Raw genomic sequence first — 18,415 nt, 5'->3', positions numbered from 1 at the left:
TTTGTTTGTTTGTTTGTCTGGTCGTCTACAGCCCAAACAGCTGGACCAGTCGTTCTTAAATTTTTACACCTGATAGGCAATCCACCTGAGACAGTCCGCGTCCAAACCCCGTCTTAATAGGACTAAACGCCATGACGTGACGTCACACAACGTGAAAACACATTTTTGGACATAACTCAGTGACCGGAAGTCTCGACTTCCGGTTGACGCCAAATTAAACTTCATTCAAATCTCTAAATGATTACTAAATGCATTTTATAACAAATTACGCATAGTTTTCGCAAGCGTATGACATCAAAGTTTTGCCTATTGACGTCATTTTAAAAAAATATTTACGCTCGTGTGCAGCCGAAACTACTGAAGCAATCGTTCTCAAATTTTAACACGTGATAGCCAATCTTGCTGAAATAGTCTGGGATCAAATCACGTCATAATCACACTTAACGTCACGATCTTATGTCAAAACAAGGTGAAAACAAGCTTTTGAACATAACTCAGTAACCGGAGGTCGTGGCGACTTCCTGTTGATGCCAAAACAAACTTCAATGGAATATTTAAATGTTTTAAAATGCATGTTAGTACAAAATATGCACAGTTTTCGCAAGCGTATGACGTCAAAGTTTTTAGCTATTGGCGTGATTTAAAAAAAAAATTCTATTCGTTCTACAGGTCACAATTCTTAACCGATTTGGATGAAATTTTAGCAGCTGATAGAAATCCACAGTGCAAAAAGATGCGTGACTTTTGGTGATGTTCAAGATCAGGATCTGGATTCTGCATCACTTTGTATTATCGCCCATTATAAACCAATGGGGAATTTTGTGAATTACACACGGCTATTTCTCAAAGTTTTGCACTTATTATATTGAAACTTATACTGTCGATTTATGCATGTAATATTAACATGTGTACAAAGTTTGATCGAAATTGACCCAAGGTCAAGGTCAGGATCACCCAAAACATGAAAAACACACGTATAAAATACATATTTTTGTTTTACAACATACTTCAAACCTGATAACGGGATCGTAAAGCTGGTTGAAAAGCAATATTCCTAGGTATTTTCAAATATTTTCTACAATCAGAATGAAGGCAACAAGCACCTATGATAAGTTGTTGAATGACACATGGTAGCTTTAAATGAGTTGTGAAAATTTTCAATCTGCTGCCGTTACCATGACAACGCGCACCTGATAATTGTTATTTGTGACGTCGCGTCATTTTATTAATGTACGAACAAATAAACACCACACATTCCATGACATTATAGCTTGGACCACCACACGGAAAGGTCAACTAATTCGCCAAGTGTCATGCTTAGCACGATTTTTCATTTGTTTGTTTGTCTGTTTGTCCACACACAACTTTCTTGTTTTTCTCCGCAACCGCTTGTCGGATTGAGATGAAATTTTCACCATAGGTGTGACTACTCACCGAGAATGTTTTCATGATTATGACATCATAGGTCACGTGGTGTGGCAGCCATGTTGGAAAAATGGAAAAAAACTTTGGACCTCTGTATCTCTAAAACCGCACCAAGGAAAAAATTGAAACTTAGCACACAGCAAGTACTTCTCAGGGGTAATGTGTGTATGTATATATGTATATATATATATGTATATATGTATATATATATATATATGTATATATATATATATATATATGTATATATGTATATATATATATATATGTATATATATATATATATATGTTTGCGATACCCGTGCACATGCACGGGACGCACCAAGGAGAAAGGTAACTACTTACAGAACATCCCTAAAAACAATGTTTCCCGTTGAAGGATGAAGATGGTCAGTCGCATGGGTGATGCACACATGAATGTCTTGGAATGACCTTGCCCAGGAAAATGCAACATCGAGCTGTCCATGTGAAAAGACATGCTCAGGAAGAAAAATACCAACAGTCCCAAATGTCTGCCCTTGAGCTTTGTTGATGGTCATCGATTATGCCAGCCTGATGGGGAACTGTCTTCTCTGCAATATGAACGGCAGATTGACGTCATTGGGCACAAGTTTAATCCGAGGGATTAAAACCCGCTTGCCACTTTGGGATGAAGACATAACTTCAGCATCTATGGAGTGATTGTGTTGGTGCTTGACTATCAGCCGTGTACCATTGCAGATGCCATTCCTCACATCTAAGTTGCTAAGTGACATAGTAATGCACCCAGGCTTCAATGACAGATGGTGGGGTGGCATCCCTGAAGGAGTAAGGCTATTGATAAATTCCAACGGATAACTGGCAGCTTCAGCATCAACATCACAAACAACCGAATCATCACTAAGAAAAGTACGTGGCTCACCAGGGACTGTCTTAAGGATGGCATCATTAAGCTGCAAGGTCACATCGTTTTTCGGAGTGAGAATGATTCTATCTTGAATGTCAGCAGCTGCATCAGGATACACAGAGGAAACAATATCATCCATTAAAGTGCACTGAGCTGGTATGTCAACCATATCAAGAGAGTTCAGTGTTCCATTACCTAACTGCAAAAGCCATTTAATTGCGCAAACTCTACTTCGTTCTCCTTTGCACGCTTGTTGCGGATGAAGTGCACTGTTTCAAAGTGGCACCACAGCGGGGACCATTTTAGACAATTCTCCACAATAGACGATCTTGTTCCATGCGGCACCACTGGTAGAACTTGTCAAAAATCACCACCTAGAAGGATGATCTTGCCCCCTAAGGGAACATCAATTGAGGTGATGTCTTACAAACATATGTCAATCGCACGCTATGCCTGTAGTGGCACCAGTGATGCTTCATCGATGACGATGAGAGAAAGATCCCTCAGTAGCTGCGCCTGGCGAGAACTCGGTTAAATGGCACATGTACTGGTGTCTGTTATTGGAACGGGTAGTTTGAACAAACTGTGCACTGTCTGGCCACCCCGCAGAAGTGTGGCAGCAATACCAGTCCACGCACATGCAGCCACCCTCTTGTGTCTGACTATGAAAGTAGATACCAATGTATTGTACACCATAGTTTTACCACTCCCCCCTGGGCCATCAAGAAACAGGGCATGTGCTGTTGGAGGAGATCCATCATCAATTGCACGTAATGCTGAAAAGACTGCATCCACTAAACGCTGCTGTTCAGGATTCAGTTTCGCAATGGATTCATTAGCAAACGCACATTCTTGCAAGAGATCCACAGAATTTGTATGCGGAGTAACATCTGTCGGCTCTGGCAGTCCCAGATCTGTGCATTTAATTCCAGACTGGGCCAATATCATTTGAATGTCCGTCATAGCCATAGACTCAGAGTCCTCTCCACTGTAAGACCATAAATAATCTTCGCACATGGCAGCTTTGAAGCGCTCCCAAAGTTCCAAAGGCCTCTGCACGCCACAGTGCGCACACAGTGTTGCAAAGAGAAAGCTCAGCTGAGATGGCATGCGGAACACAGCTGCTTCCTCCATGGTGTGTACCCACTGGCTGTCATCGGCAAGAAGGTTCAAAGCAATACATGCTTGATAGAAAGTGTCGTGTCGCACACCATCTACTGACCTTAGGTCTTCATAACCATCTGCCCCCCGCACATGCAATAGCAGAATGCGCAAGCAGGATAACTCTGTCAGCTTGGTTAACTGCATACATGCGAGAGATGATCCCGTCACCACCAAGCTTTCTGGGTGACCACTTTCTCTTGGACGACGTGAAGATGTAGTTGCATGGTACTTCATGATATAACAACTGACGCGCTTCAGCATCATGCCAGTTTAACGCAAACCATGCTATCAAGTGGCTTGTGATAGAAGCCTCCCTATTCAGAGCTTCCTCTTCATGGCCAGGTGTGAAATACACTGAATTCTGCTCAGGAAGGTGAACAGGCAGTCGTATAATTGTATGCGACTGGCCATGCAGACGGTATTCAGAAAGGCGCCAGAAAGCCTCTGGTGAACTCGCATACCTTGTGTTGAGGTAGTGCCGAATTTCATCATGATCAAGGCGGTCATTTTCAATAACTTCGACATTCGCGCAGTCGTGGCCTTTGTAGACATACTTGAAAAGGTATTTCACACTCCGTATAGATAGACATGCCTCAACATTTATGTGGGCCTGGTACTTCTGACTCAGAAACGGGTTGTACGCTACTATCCATCTGTTATCAAGATCATGCCCAGCAACACGAACAGTCTTTCCATCATCGCGACGCCTGTAGACAGGGTAGCCATTGCCCGTAATAGCAGTTGCATTGCAGAATTTCTTAGGGTACTCTTTGGTGCACTGGCTAGCTTCCATACATACTGACTGTGGTTTGAGGGTCCCGCATGGACCATGAACCATACACGACTGCACAACATCAAAAAGCGCCGCCTCAGTCACCTTGTCAGGGATCTCAGCCGAAATCAAAGAATCAATGTCTAGCGGATTCCTAAGCTTGCTCACCTGATCAAGAATGATAAGCATGTGCGCATGGGGGAGGCCGCGTTTCTGAAATTCAATCACGTGAACATACGCAACAGGCACACCGAGGACATGTCTGTCCGTAATATCTTTCAGCAATTCCTCCAGGTGCCTCTTGAAGACTCTGGCTTCCAGGTCAGGTCTATCTTGCGCATACTGGCGCGGACCCAAACTGCCAGTGATCTCTTGCAGTTTTGGGTTACACGTAAAAGTCAAAAATATATCCGGCTTGCCGTATTTGCAGACTATTGCCGTAGCATCCTGGTAGTTCTGCTGCATTGCTCGCGGACTGCCAGACTAAGAGAACGGAAGGATGACTACTTTACCTGGCAATACCGTCTGTGATGCACTTGCTGTGTGCATATGGTCCATCAAGCCTCTGTACTTTTCGACACGGAGGGTCGATTGATTGCGTCGCAGGAAATCAAGCCTGGAGGCCTCAGCCTTAACATAGGCATCCACCAAATACTTCTGGAATAGTTTCCCAGAGCAATGTACAGGTGAGAATGGTTCTCTGATGGCAATTCTGTGTGCATAGTATTGAAGTAACGTGACTGTCTGTCGTTTAGGTGTCCGCTTAGCTTCAACATGCATAGTACCTTGAACCCAGCCCAAATCCCCTCTAGGGAAAAGCAGGGGGTATACCATTGGGTCACAGTTCGCAGACATGAAACTTAAGTTCGACAGCGGCCTGTCGCGGGGATAGATGACAATGTCATTGAGTACGGGGGGGGTGCACCATCATCACCAACAAACACAGCTGCGACCTTGTCATGTCTTGGTTCATGAGAAGGGCGTTGGTCATGACCACGTTTGATGACCATGCGAACAGTCGCAAGAGGTGTCCCCGAGATGTCTGCGCTGCCAGTCGCTTCACGTTCAATTTCATGCATATGTTTATATGCTACAGCGTAGGTGTTGTTGGTTTCCAGTACTCCTTGAATTATACCCATGGTACTTTCTGTGCACCCAGCATTGTGAGGATCTTGCAAACGTGCATCAAGAGCTTGGCAACCTTCCAGAATGTACATTTGCCCATACCGTGGCTTGACCCCAGGTGAGGGATGCAGCGTGCCAGCTCTGTGGTACACCTGGCCATGAATCCTGAAGCAGTATGGACCTGGAGTTGCATAGTGGTGTACCGAAGCACTCATGGACACAAAAGCAAAGGCGCTGTTGTACTGCCTGATGTCTAGGAAGTTCCTAGAAGCAGAGTCGCCAGATGAAAGCAGCAGCTGGAGTTCAGGCGGATATGGGGAAAGAGGTGCAAGGAGGACTTTCCCATTATGGCAACAATTAAGTTTCTCTCCAGGAAAACGAAGTGCTGCACAATGTGGGTATTGGTTGTCAAGCCCACCAACACAGAATGGTGCTACATCGACGGGCAATTCTCTCACAAGGAAGATCCGCCTGCAAGTGTTGACAATTGCTGCCCTAGCACGACGCTGCCTGTAATACGCCTGCCTCCGGCGCCTTACGGCAGCATCCCCACCCCTTACCAGTCTAGGCATCTACAAAAGGAAAGCGAAAGACAAATGCAAGCAGGAACAGAAAGTGATAATTTGAACGTAACAACGCTCGCAATAATTTGAACGTAACAATTACGTAACGACGCTCGCAACAGAGGTTAATAAATAATAATAAACTCTGTTGCGAGCGTTGTTACATAATTGATTATTTCCCAGAATAATCGATATTGTTTAATAACCTCGTTTATGGCAGTACAACATAGCTGGTAGCAGATGACAGACCGTACACGGGGAATGACAAAAATACGCATTGTGCAAAATGCAAGTGGTACTATGGAACACCAAGACTTCCCAAACATTCTCGGCATGTCCGCTAAGTGCCACAGCAGTTTCATAGGGATTGTGTGACGGCAAGCCGAGTTTTTAGTGTGCAAGATTGGTATTATAATAGAGATTTTTTTTTAAATGATATCATTGGCACCTTCGTTATGACGTAATAATTGCATGTGAAGAATGCTACATCTGATTAGTGTGAACATTTTTGAGGGTCATCTCGAGATAAAATGGTCTACAGAAAAAAAAATTGATGACAGTCATGTGATTCAGCTGCCATTATTATTATTATTTTTTTTTTTTAAACCTTCAAAAATCTTCGCTGAAGTGGCTGAACAGATCAAGGTGAAACTTTACAAGTACAACCACCTATCCATGAGGAACAAAAGGTTCATACATATGATGTCAGAGGTCACATGGTTTGGCAATCGTATTGGATTTACCCGAAAACCCATAAAAATCTTCTCCAGAATGGCTGGACAGATTAAGGGGAAGCTTCACACAAATGTTTCCCATGCATTGGGTGTACAAGTTTGTTAAGGAATAATTGATGGAGCACATGGTTTGGCAACCATATTAGATTGAAGAAAATATTTAGTAATATTTTCTCTGGAACCACTTAATCAATTGACGTGAAACTTCAAAATTATGATCTGGTGGTGATGGGGGAATATATATTTTAAATTTCGACTTGATCGGACATATGGTCTGGCAGCCAGAATTATTGAAGTTTTTATTTTTTATTTTTGAATAAGGCTCACTTGGCTGTGCCTGGCTGGTTTGACGGTAGAGGAGTAGCAGCTGAAATGCGAATCCTATTCAGGTTCCTCCTGAGGACTTCATCTTTGCTTTTTGCTTGTTCGGGTTCCTTCTAATTACTTCAATCTAGGACTGTACTTACTTGGTCTTCCATTTGAACTGAATTTAATTAATTTTAATCCCATTCTAAATTCAATTGAATAATAATGGAAAACGTCATGGGTCAGGGTCAGGGTCAGGTGTGCATTCAAAACGGGACGTCTTGGTACCCGGTCATCACTGCCAGCAGTTATAAAGTGGCAGTTCTAATTATGTCTGTTAATTACGGAACACACAAAATATGTCCTGGTGAGGATTTGCAATCTCTGATTGCTCTTTTTCTTGTTAATAACGTGACGGTTCACACGAGTGAATGAAGAGTCAGTAAACAAGTTGCAAATATGTATTATGGTTGTTACGCAGACTCGATCCTTTTTCCGCAAAGAGAACAAAGGTTTTTACTTTATTTTATTTTATTTTTTAAATACATGGTCTTGGCTCGTGGAAGAGCTTGGACACAGAACACAACAGGACACAAAATAAAGGGGAAACGGCAATAGCAGGGCAGAAATTTGATAAACAAATGCTTTGAAACCAACAAACAAACCCCAATGTGCTTGTGGAAACCTTTGCGATACCCCTCATATATTTATTTTTCATTTGGAGCAAAAAGTATTCACCAAACAATTGCATTGAATTACCTTGAATTTGAAAACCCTCTCTTGCTAGTTAAGAAGTTAAAATGGATATGCAATGACTCTTCCTTGTTTTTCTCTCTCTGTACCTCAGATAACGAAGAAGTTCTTTTCTGCACTGCCGAGTGCAGCATTACAGCGCACTGTACTGGCAGTGATGTTCGACATGCAAGTCGATTGCCGAAATCCACAAACCATGCACGACGTGGGATTTGTCTTCAAAGGGGTAAGGTCAGCTAAATACGACCAAAGGTTTTGGATATGTACAGCTTGAGAACGGTAATTTCATTATCATGATGATAGTGTTGTCACCGTGTTGGTTTGAGATGCATTATTTATGCTGTCTCGCCAAAGAGACGAGTAGATGACTTGCTAATTAGAAGAGCATTTTTCAGAAGGTCATCAACGTTTTGTGAACCATTAGAGCATCACCATTGATTTAACTTTGATCAAAGTAAAATCGATGGTGATGCTCTAATGGTTCACAAAACTCTGCTTAAAATGATGAGAGTGAGAGTTGGCTAGTTTATCATTTTTCACTTTGCAGCTCTCTTTGAATGCTGAGATGATTGCCGAGGAATTGTGGTTGCATAAGCCGATGGGTCATCGCACAGTCATGCAGCGGAGGCGGAAGAATCAACAAAAGACTCGGTGCATTGAGGCTGGAGTGACACAAGAGAGGTGAAATGCAGCTCTGTTTTTCATTTCTCTTTTTAATATACAATAAACCCTCGTCCAACGTTGGTCTTCATAATGTGGATTAGTTTATACATGTGGGAATAAATGCAACGCTTATTTCCCGAGCAAACATAAAACTTGATTATACGCGGTGTTGAATGTGGCGCTGTGTCCATGTAATGCGCAGAAGTGACGTCTCCCACCATCTTCTACCACCTGTGCTGTTTTCAGTGTGCAGAGCGTCATGGTCGAGTGAGCTTGTGCCCAGGAGATTTCTTCATCTCAACGTTATTTAGCCGCATACTGTACTCTTAATTACAGTCTGGCACTGACAAGTCAGGTCAGGTATGGGAGCATGCACCGGAGCAGCGTATCGCTGCGCCCACTTTCTGCCGGTACTTCAGGGACCTCCGTCTGGCCATCCCCAAGGCAGATACCCCAACCATCCCCATGTCCTTGAGATGCTGATCAACCTGCTGCAACCACGAGGCAAGTGGTCGGCCCGTTGGCCTCCTCCACTCACGAGGCTCCCTCGCTGAGAGAATCTGGTGAGCAGGGTGAGCATCAGGAGAACAAGGCACATGAACATACAGTGGCAATCATCACTCATGGACTATACAGGTAACAAATTTCATCTGAGTCTCTATTGGCAAATGTTCGTCAGTCACAAAGTCCAACCAGTGAGAGACAAGGATTTTCCAAAGAGAACTGGTACCGAAGGAGTTAAGTCTTCATCTCAGATCCTTGGTCAGAGTCCAAATTTCACATCCGTAGAACAAGATTGGAAGTACCAAGGACTTGGACTTTGACCTCCTGCATCGGTACTGACAGCATCACATACCATGGTCCAGTGAATCCATGACTCCCCAAGTCCGACCCAGACGTCTATTGACCTCTGGCTCACAACATGCGGAGACATGTATTTTACTGCAAAGGTAAGTTAATCTCTCTGTGACCACAAAATCTTCACCACAGACAGGTACAGACAAAACGGCAGCATCCAATATGTCATTGAAAGCTTGGATCTTAGTCTTGACCCAGGAGACCAGTAATCCCAGTGGCTCTGACTCCTCATTCAGTGCCTTGAGGACCTCGTAAGGATGCCCAGAGTCTCTGCAAATATGACTGCATCATCTGTGAAATCAAGGTCAGAGATCTTGACATTCCCAAATGATGCACCGCAACTAGAACTCTCCGACATCCTCCTGAGAATCCAGCTCATGCAAGTGCTGAAAAGTGTGGGGGCCAGTACACACCCCTGATGAACTCCAGTAATAACTGGAAATAAGTCTGAGGTGGAACCACCACATCCCACAGCACTCTCAGTACTCGAGTATAGTTCAGACCTCAGATCAATCAGCTTAGTTGACACCCTACGAAGATTAGGATCCACCAGAGGGCATCCCGATTCACTGGATCAAACGCTTTGCGGAGATCAACATCGGCTGCAAGCAGCTCCTGCTGAAACTCTCACCTGTATTTGGTGAGGACCTGAAGAGCAAGATACAAGTGCTAGTAGAGTGAAGAAATCCCATACAATTATGACCTGAGTCATAATTATGTTATGACAAATCCCCTACATAATTAGTCACAAAAATCCCATACAATTATGACCTTAGCCACATGAAAATCATGATTTTAACCAAATTGTGTGGCAGGATGAGTGTAGTGTCAGTTGGCCATGAGTATCATGTGAATGAGTCCACCTTATGTACCATTAGTTCAAGTCGGACTTCCTCGAGTTTATGACAGAAAAAGCTATGCCCCTGAACTGGTGCTCAACACAAGTGAAATGGGGGTTTTCTTCAAGAAAATGGGTAACAGAGGACATAAATATCCAAGGAGCAGAAGGTAGCACACTGGCTTGTCTTTCAAGGATCATATTACACCTCTTTTTCTTGTGGAAATGCATCCGGCGATTTCAAATGCAAACCTTTCATTCCGTGACAATGATCTCCTGGCCACAAACAATTACCCCTCCCCCCCCAACCTCCACCCCAGCCTACAAATTTATATGTATGGGTATTATCTCTCAGGTTTTTATTCACAAAAAAAATGTATAAAATATTTGTCCACATGTTGTGCTCCATGGCTGCATTCTCCATCCCCATTTATCCCACAAGATCTTAAGCTTGTACAACACAGTTTTGCGGAACCTCACCCCTACGTTGGACGAGGGTTTACTGAACTTGTAATTCTGATGACTTTACCTACCAACCACTTCCAATTGTACTTTTGCTTGTTATATTTTACTGCCTTTGTGAATTTGCAACCTCTCTTTTCATTTCCCATCTGCAACGACTTGAAGCCCCTGTGAAACTGGCACCCATGTTGAGCAACAAACCCGTGCCTGGTGCCGTGCCACTCTTATCTTAGAAATGCTACAAACCAAGAAAAAGATTCAGCAGCCAGAGATGCTGCTACCGGCGCTGTTTGGCATGCTGGCGAGGTAAGGCTTGCAGTGCCATGGCCACATGTTGCTATGCCAATGTGAATACAGTGGCCACCACTTAATTGGGACTCTTGATAAATAGGAACACCGTTTAAACCGAGTGTCCCTCTTGGAAACGGTTCTTCCGTGCGTTATTTTTACCTGTTAAACGGGAAGTAACTTTGCTTTATTGGAATTTTTTTTTGGGCTGACTGAAAAGTCAGTTTTGTCACATAATATGTCCTTATAGGGCTGATATTGTGGCGTCGAGGTTGGCATACTCACCTGTAAGCTTCGAGCTTGGGTTTGAAATTTGAGTCCTCACCCAGCTATGAACTGTCATCCTGGTGTTTCACAGGCAGAGTGATTCATCAATGCATGTGCCGTCCCTCAGATGGATGTTAAACGTGCATCCCATGTGCCAGCATTTGTTGGTGGACATTAAAGATCCGATGGTGTCCTTTGCAAAGAGTAAGCGAGCTATCGTCGGCATCATGGCCAAATTCCTGCCATAACCAGCAGAGGGCGTTGTTTCAGCGGCACAACCGTGCCCTCAGCCAATGATGCTACCCCACAGCCTTGTGATGCACACGAGCAAAGAAGAAGATATGTCCTTATCGCACACAGGCTGCAGTCTTAATTTCGACTTTGTGTTGTGGTGCAGCACCTGTTCTGAGTGTAATTCAGCACCGTATGAGAGAGTGCCTTTACATAGACATTACATCATGGTATGGCTCATCGCAGGGCACATTAATTGTTTTAGCAAAGCGACATTGGTTTTAGCAAGAGTCGTATGCAGAACTGTGCCTTCAAAGAAATGTGTAAACTTTACTTTCTTGGAGAAAGTTGAACTTCGTAGTAGCCTTGAGTTACCGGGAGTGACTCGGGCATCTGCTGCTGAGAAGTTTTGAGTCTATACGTCTCGAGTGTCCAGACCGGCTCGGCCCACAAGATTGATGTCATCCTCCACAAAATGAAAAAAAAAAGTCTACTTCAAACTGGACCGAACTGAACAGATAAACGAGAGTAACGCAAGTTTTTAAATGCTGTAAGCAGAATTGTAAGACATTGTTCATGATGTCCTCGAAGTGGAGAAATTGTGGGTGAAGTGGTGAGGGAGGAGATGTTGATAGGAAAAGAAAAACAAAACATTGTCTTGGCGTCCATTCATTTATGGATGTGTTGAATTTTCATAATGAGCACGTTCCCTTCAGCAATAGCTGAAATGTTGTTTTTTGAAAAAAATGAGAAGGAAATTAACTCGTGGTACAAGGCTAAAAGAAGCACCTGTTCTTTGTTTTAGTACTGCCTTTCAATAAGAAGGTTCATGCATATTCCTCGTCTGTCTTGCCTTGTGGGCATTTCGAGGGACATTGTGTTCTCACATTTGGGAAAATAAGGGTTTGAATTTCGATGAGATGTGTTCTGTTGACAGACATTACAATTTTAATTAGAAATAGTGATGACAGAGATACAACGGTAGTGATTTTATCCTTTCGCCAAAAAAAAAAAATTTGCAAATAAATAAAAATCACCGATTGCTTTATTACATCGCTTTTTGTGTCATAAACAAATACCAGCAGAAGCGCAGCATGTGTCCGAGTGCAAATATCAATTTATTGGGCACATTGTTTCAGGGTGACGCTGCTTAATCGGGACATTTTACTCCCGAGACTTCCCAATTAAGCAGTGGCTACTGTACTGTATATTAATTTTAATTTTGGAAGTTTTTCCACCTGTCGTGGGAACTAACATTGAACAATGCCACTTGATGAGGGAACTAACTATTCATTGCTTTTAAATAAGCATTTTAACCATAAGGAACGTCTTCCTTCCTGTGTGAGCAACAGTCAGTCTCCGCTTTATTTTAATGATCTTTAGAGAACTTTGAATTGGTAAATGAATGTAGTTTGAATTATTAAAATAATTCAGTTTGAATTCGGAGGCCGTTTGGGTCATGTGCGAGGGTCAAAGACCACGCAGTGCAATGGGAGACGTTGGTCTCACCCGTCGACGTGACAGTAATACATATATACATCTATTAACCCCATGCTGTTCCAGCCAAAGAAAGCTGCATAAAGCTACACGAGGTAAGTCCTTTGTTTGTTTTTTACCCTACCCGAGTTCCTCTACAGCTGCAGACATTCACAAGTAGTGCATACATGAAAATCCCAATGCGACACGCTCCCCTCAGCCTCCGGATATCTCACATGGCCTATGCTCGGCATGTTGGGGAGCATCCAGGACTTCACGAACATGAAAATACCACGACTTTCATGAGACAGTAGATGAAATGTACATCATAGTTGTGAATGGGTAAAGGCTATTGAATCCCATCGTGATCAGCTTGACCTTCCTTTTTGAAATGGACAATCGTGAGGGAAAAAAAAAAGAAAAGAAAAAGGAAGTTTATTGCCATTAAGTATTTTCTGATCACATCATACTTCTGTTTGAACAAAGAAATTCCTTTTGTGGACTGTTTGAGGTCACGATTATTCGACTTACAGGACTTCAAAAATATTTTCAAGTTGTCTAGTTCCCTCAAGTCATTCTTGACTTCTGGTGACATTCATGATCAGATTTTCCAAACATTCTGATCGTGCACGACCTCCCGAACCACTGGTAGAGACTGCTTGGTCGCATCCTTTACCCCATCCATCCAGCACGTACAACGTATGCCTCTGTATTCTACCCTCAACCATACCCAGCATTGCTGATTTCGCTAGGCTTTCATTTTCTGCACGTATGACGTACGGTGGTCTAATTTCTTGAAACATTGGTTCGTTTATTCTTCTTGCAGTCCATGGATTTTATACATTCGTCTCCAACACCACATTTCAGAACTGTCAATCTTCTTCCTTTCTTTCCTTTTGACATGTTCATGATTCACATCTCTACATTGTAATTGGAAATATTAGAGCATCACCAGCCTCCTCATGCTTTGTATTGTCACATCCTTAACTTTGCAGATCTTTGTCAGTCCTGACATTGCTGTTCTCCCCAATGCAAGTCATCTATTAATTTCTCCTCTACATTCTCCACTCACTCCAATCATAGAACCCAGGAAGATGAAACCTTTGACCTTTTCCACCTGATCTAATGAGAACACGTCGATCTTCTCAGTTGACAAGATTTTAGTGTTTTCTTTTTTTAGTTTTAAGTTTTATTTTAATCAACAGTTTCATCAAATCTCCTTTACCTTCTGCCAACAGAGTGGTATCATCAGCATACCTGAGGTTGATGCATCTTCCTCCAATCCTGACTCCAGCCTTTGTCATCTATGCTTGATTTCCCCATGATATACTCACTTGAACAATTGGAGGTTGAACAAGTAAGGGGAGATATTGCACCCCTTGTAACCCCTTTTCCAATTCCAAACCCCATTCTGCTTCTCCATACTCTGTTTTTACTGAAGCTTCTTGTTTAGGTTACAAGCTTCTCGGATCAAAATTTGGGGGGGGGGGGGGGGGGTGGGGATTTTGGTGAAGCAATTATTTAATTAAAGTTCCCTTGTTGCATTAATAATATCTGAAAATTTGTTTGGTGTTGGTTCAACTCTTGAAAAGTTCTCACCAGGATATCAAGTGGGGGGAAAAATTGTAATTGTATTGAGAGTTTAAGGTGTGGGGCACAGTTGTCCCTCAAGGATAAGAATGCAAGCGAAGTACGGTACATGTAAATGATTTCCATTCATTGTCTCATTGCTTTTATTTATCCATCATGTCAGCGAGTCGTGTTAATATTGTGCATTGCACGCGCGTCTTGACAGTTGCCTCGAGTCAAAAGACGTTGAAGCAGAAGATTTGGAGTACTCGAAGCAGCTCGTGCTCGTTTGCCTTCAGAACATCTGTTCCAGACTTAAATCAGGTGGCCCTTCAGAAGTGTCTTGTTGAGAACTAGTTTTGTTGTACAGTGATGTTTGCTCTGAGAGCAGCGGTGGCTTCCATTTCCTCGTGTGGCTCGAGTGTTGCACAAAACTGAAGTTGTAATTTATTTATCAAGGGATGACGAGGAAATTTCCTATTTTAAATCTGCTGTTTATTTAATACGAATTATGTATCGCTGAATGAATAACCATTATGATGTTGCAGCGAGATGGAAGACAATTATTTTAAAGGTTTTTTTTTTGGTTGGGGGGGGTGGGGCTTTTGTTTGCCTGGTACCCTGCACCGTATGCAGGTGAGATGTGTGAAGATCGTTTCAATGTGGAGTTGGTGGTTCAGTGTGTGCGAACGTCACACGTTCCACAGACGTACCACTACGCACTACTACTACTCTCTACAGCGGCCTCCCTCTTCCCAGTGCGTTCACCTGACCAAATGCTTACATTGATGCCTTATCAGTCAGTTATATTACCTTCTTTCTGGTTGTTCATTCTCTTTCAGATTAAATATGTTGATTGTGTGTGTGTGTGTGTGTGTGTGTGTGTGTGTGTGTGTGTGTGTGTGTGTGTGTGTGTGTGTGTGTGTGTGTGTGTGTGTGTGTGCGTGCGTGTACACGTTTGAATATCACAGACAAAACCAGACAAGTGCCGATCTCCACTAAATTTTACATACGTGTTGGCAGTACCCTGGGTTAGGTCACAGGCACAATTCCCCTCCTCCCCTCCCCCCCCACCCCCTTCGCAGAGATGACTTACGACTGAGGATTATCAGCCACATCACAAAAATGTATTTGCCCCACTTCCCACACTACCCCACCTCCCACACTACCCCACCTCCCCAGGCTGTGTTTCTGTATACTGTACAGTGCCTTGAGAAAGTATTCACACCCTTTGATGTTTTACACATTTTGTTGTGTTCCAGGCTGAATTAAAAATGGATTAAATGAAAAAAATTTTTGTCACTGATCTGCACAAAATCCCCCATAATGACAAAGTGAAAACATCTTTTTAATTTTTTTTGCAAATTAGTTAAAAATGAAAAGCTGAAATTGGGAAGGAAAAATACTTGGTTGTAATCCTTACTGTGGGACTGGTTTGGTAGCCCCGAACCTCCATTCGGCCAGAGCACCTGAGATCGGGTTGAGGTAAATATTGTAACTGGTCATTTCTTCTTTTTTGGTGTGTGCTGGCATGATGTACTGATGGCCTTATTTGTGTCCTGCATTTGCTGTTGTCTATCAGGAGAAAGTCTTGCATAACATCATGCCTATCTTCACATTTGTGGGGTCGAGTGTGCTGCGCTTGGATGACGCGTTCAGTTTCCAAGTTGTATCAAAAACCATCAATACCTTGGTTCCTATTCTCATTGATGTAAGTATCTGTTTATGATCAGTTCCATCTACTCTTTTATTTATTGACAATTATTTTTATCTCCTGTTTTTGCATAATCTTTTGAAAGTATAATAATTACTGTAATTGCTTGAAATTACATGTGAAACCACCTCCCCTCCACACTCTCCACATTCAACGACACCTTCCACCTCGACCCTTCAACCACACCTCCCCCTTTCCATCTTCAACCACACCTCCCCCCTTTCCATCTTCAACCACACCTCCCCCCTTTCCATCTTCAACCACACCTCCCCCTTTCCATCTTCAACCACACCTCCCCCCTTTCCATCTTCAACCACACCTCCCCCTTTCCATCTTCAACCACACCTCCCCCTTTCCATCTTCAACCACACCTCCCCCTTTCCATCTTCAACCACACCTCCCCCTTTCCATCTTCAACCACACCTCCCCCCTTTCCATCTTCAACCACACCTCCCCCTTTCCATCTTCAACCACACCTCCCCCCTTTCCATCTTCAACCACACCTCCCCCCTTTCCATCTTCAACCACACCTCCCCCCTTCCATCTTCATCCACACCTCCCCCTTCCACCTTCAACCACACCTCCCCTCTGCCTTCCATCTTCAACCACACCCCTTTCCACTTTTATTTATTTTTTCACTTTTTTCCTTGGTCTTTTACTTGTGAAAATCAAAGATTTTCCATGCTGAAAAATTGTTTTTTTTATTATCTTGCCAAAGCGAAGTTTTTGCAAGATATGTTAGCTTGTATGTTTTTTTTTTTTGTTTGTTTGTTTGTTTGTTTGTCTGTAATCACGTATAAAAAATTCTGCAGAGCACAGTTATCATTGGAAATTTTTGTAACTTTGCATATCTGAGGCCTATAGAGGTCCCTTTCAGTGCACAAAATTTTGAAGGTCAAGGTCACTTTGTCGCAAATCAGGGGAGTCGACGAAACTCTTATTTTTTGAGTAATTTTGATCGGATCATCTTCAAACTTCATGGGAATATAGTTCATGGTCTGGCGCTCAGTTGATTAATTTTTGGTGGTGATTGGCCTTGACCTTCATGATCAGCGCCTCAGGTCAAACATATTTGACCGCAAGGTCAAATTTTCAAGTTTTAGGAACCATATCGTGTAGTACCTCAAATTGAACACCTCGATGAGTGCTTTCTGGATATGTCAAGCTTGAGACATTATGACGTCATTTGGTGACGTTATGAGGAAAAAGCATATTTTTCATGGTTACTCTGTAGAACGATTCTCATCGGAATCTCTCGTAGGCAGATATTCCTCAAGGAGTCGCTCCTGGTGGATAGCAGCTCTGTTCACCTCAGTGTGACCTTAAGGCCCGGTCACACCTTGACGTTTTAGCCAACGTATGCCGATTTTTGAATTTTTTTTCTAAAACGCTGGCACACGTTGAATACGTTATGGGTAAGTTTTGATAACATTGAGAGCACGCTGAAAAACACTGCCATACGTCGTTGTACGTTGGCTTTAAACGTTGTACTTTTCGGTTGTCCTCAAATTTTTTCATGCTTGAAATTTCACGACGTATGCCGGCGTATGACTCACACGTTCCGCTACGCTGGCCACAGGTTGTATGCACGGTCTGCGATCGTTGACAGACGTCAACACATGCTACTTGTAAGTTAATCATAAGTTGAGACATGCCGAGGTAATGTTTAGCGTACCCGAAACTTATTTCTAACCTATGATTAACGTGTTGTTGGCACGTTTCGCGATCGTTGCCACACATCGACAGACGTTACTTTTAAGTTACTCATAGGCTGAAAGACGTCGGTATAATGGATCGTCCTTGCGTCAGCGTTCACGGCCACGGCCAGGACACTTATTTGCAGCATTCTTCAAACTTTTCTTCGGCATGACGAGGATGTTCACACTTCGATGTCTAGCTTGGCTATGATTCCAATTGTCCATCGGCAGCGTCTATTTAAAATAGTCGAGTTTGAGCGTTTTAACACGTTCAGAAGAAACGCTTCAAATTTCAAAACCCCAGCGTCAAAAAACAAAGGCGAGTGACAGCAATTTAAATCGTTCATTGTAAACAATGAAAAAAGCAGAGTGGTACCGTTTAAAAGTGGTTGAGTGTAAAAAAAATCGAATTGTTGAGCGCAAGCGTCTACTTTCAATAGTGGAGTTTGAGCGATTTAGCACGTTCAATAGAAACGATTAAAATTTCCGAGCGCCAGCGTCAAAAAACAAAGGCGAGTGACAGCAATTTAAATCGTTCATTGTAAACAATGAAAATAGTTGAGTGGTACCGTTTAAAAGTCGTTGAGTGTAAAAAAATCCAATTGTTGAGCGCAAGCGTCTACTTTC

The 18,415-nt window shown here is 42.8% G+C and overlaps 1 protein-coding gene across 3 annotated transcripts in view; it reads left to right on the top strand.

Annotated features, from left to right (window-relative positions):
- The window catches only part of HEATR1 (HEAT repeat containing 1), a 160,368-nt gene that overhangs the window by 99,326 nt on the left and 42,627 nt on the right, over window positions 1-18,415 (top strand). For all 3 annotated transcript variants that reach the window (XM_085851860.1, XM_085851861.1, XM_085851858.1), the window contains exons 24-29: window positions 7,820-7,951; window positions 8,273-8,406; window positions 10,712-10,852; window positions 14,604-14,701; window positions 15,014-15,135; window positions 15,960-16,088. In XM_085851860.1, coding sequence (XP_085707986.1) covers window positions 7,820-7,951; window positions 8,273-8,406; window positions 10,712-10,852; window positions 14,604-14,701; window positions 15,014-15,135; window positions 15,960-16,088 — 756 coding nt within the window. The remainder of the gene's footprint in view (window positions 1-7,819; window positions 7,952-8,272; window positions 8,407-10,711; window positions 10,853-14,603; window positions 14,702-15,013; window positions 15,136-15,959; window positions 16,089-18,415) is intronic.

Source organism: Eptatretus burgeri, chromosome 13 (genome assembly GCF_056783735.1).
Source record: "Eptatretus burgeri isolate ZD-2024b chromosome 13, Ebu_testis_v1, whole genome shotgun sequence".
Taxonomy (NCBI): Eukaryota; Metazoa; Chordata; class Myxini; order Myxiniformes; family Myxinidae; genus Eptatretus; species Eptatretus burgeri.
This window is presented reverse-complemented; position numbering and strand designations above follow the sequence as displayed.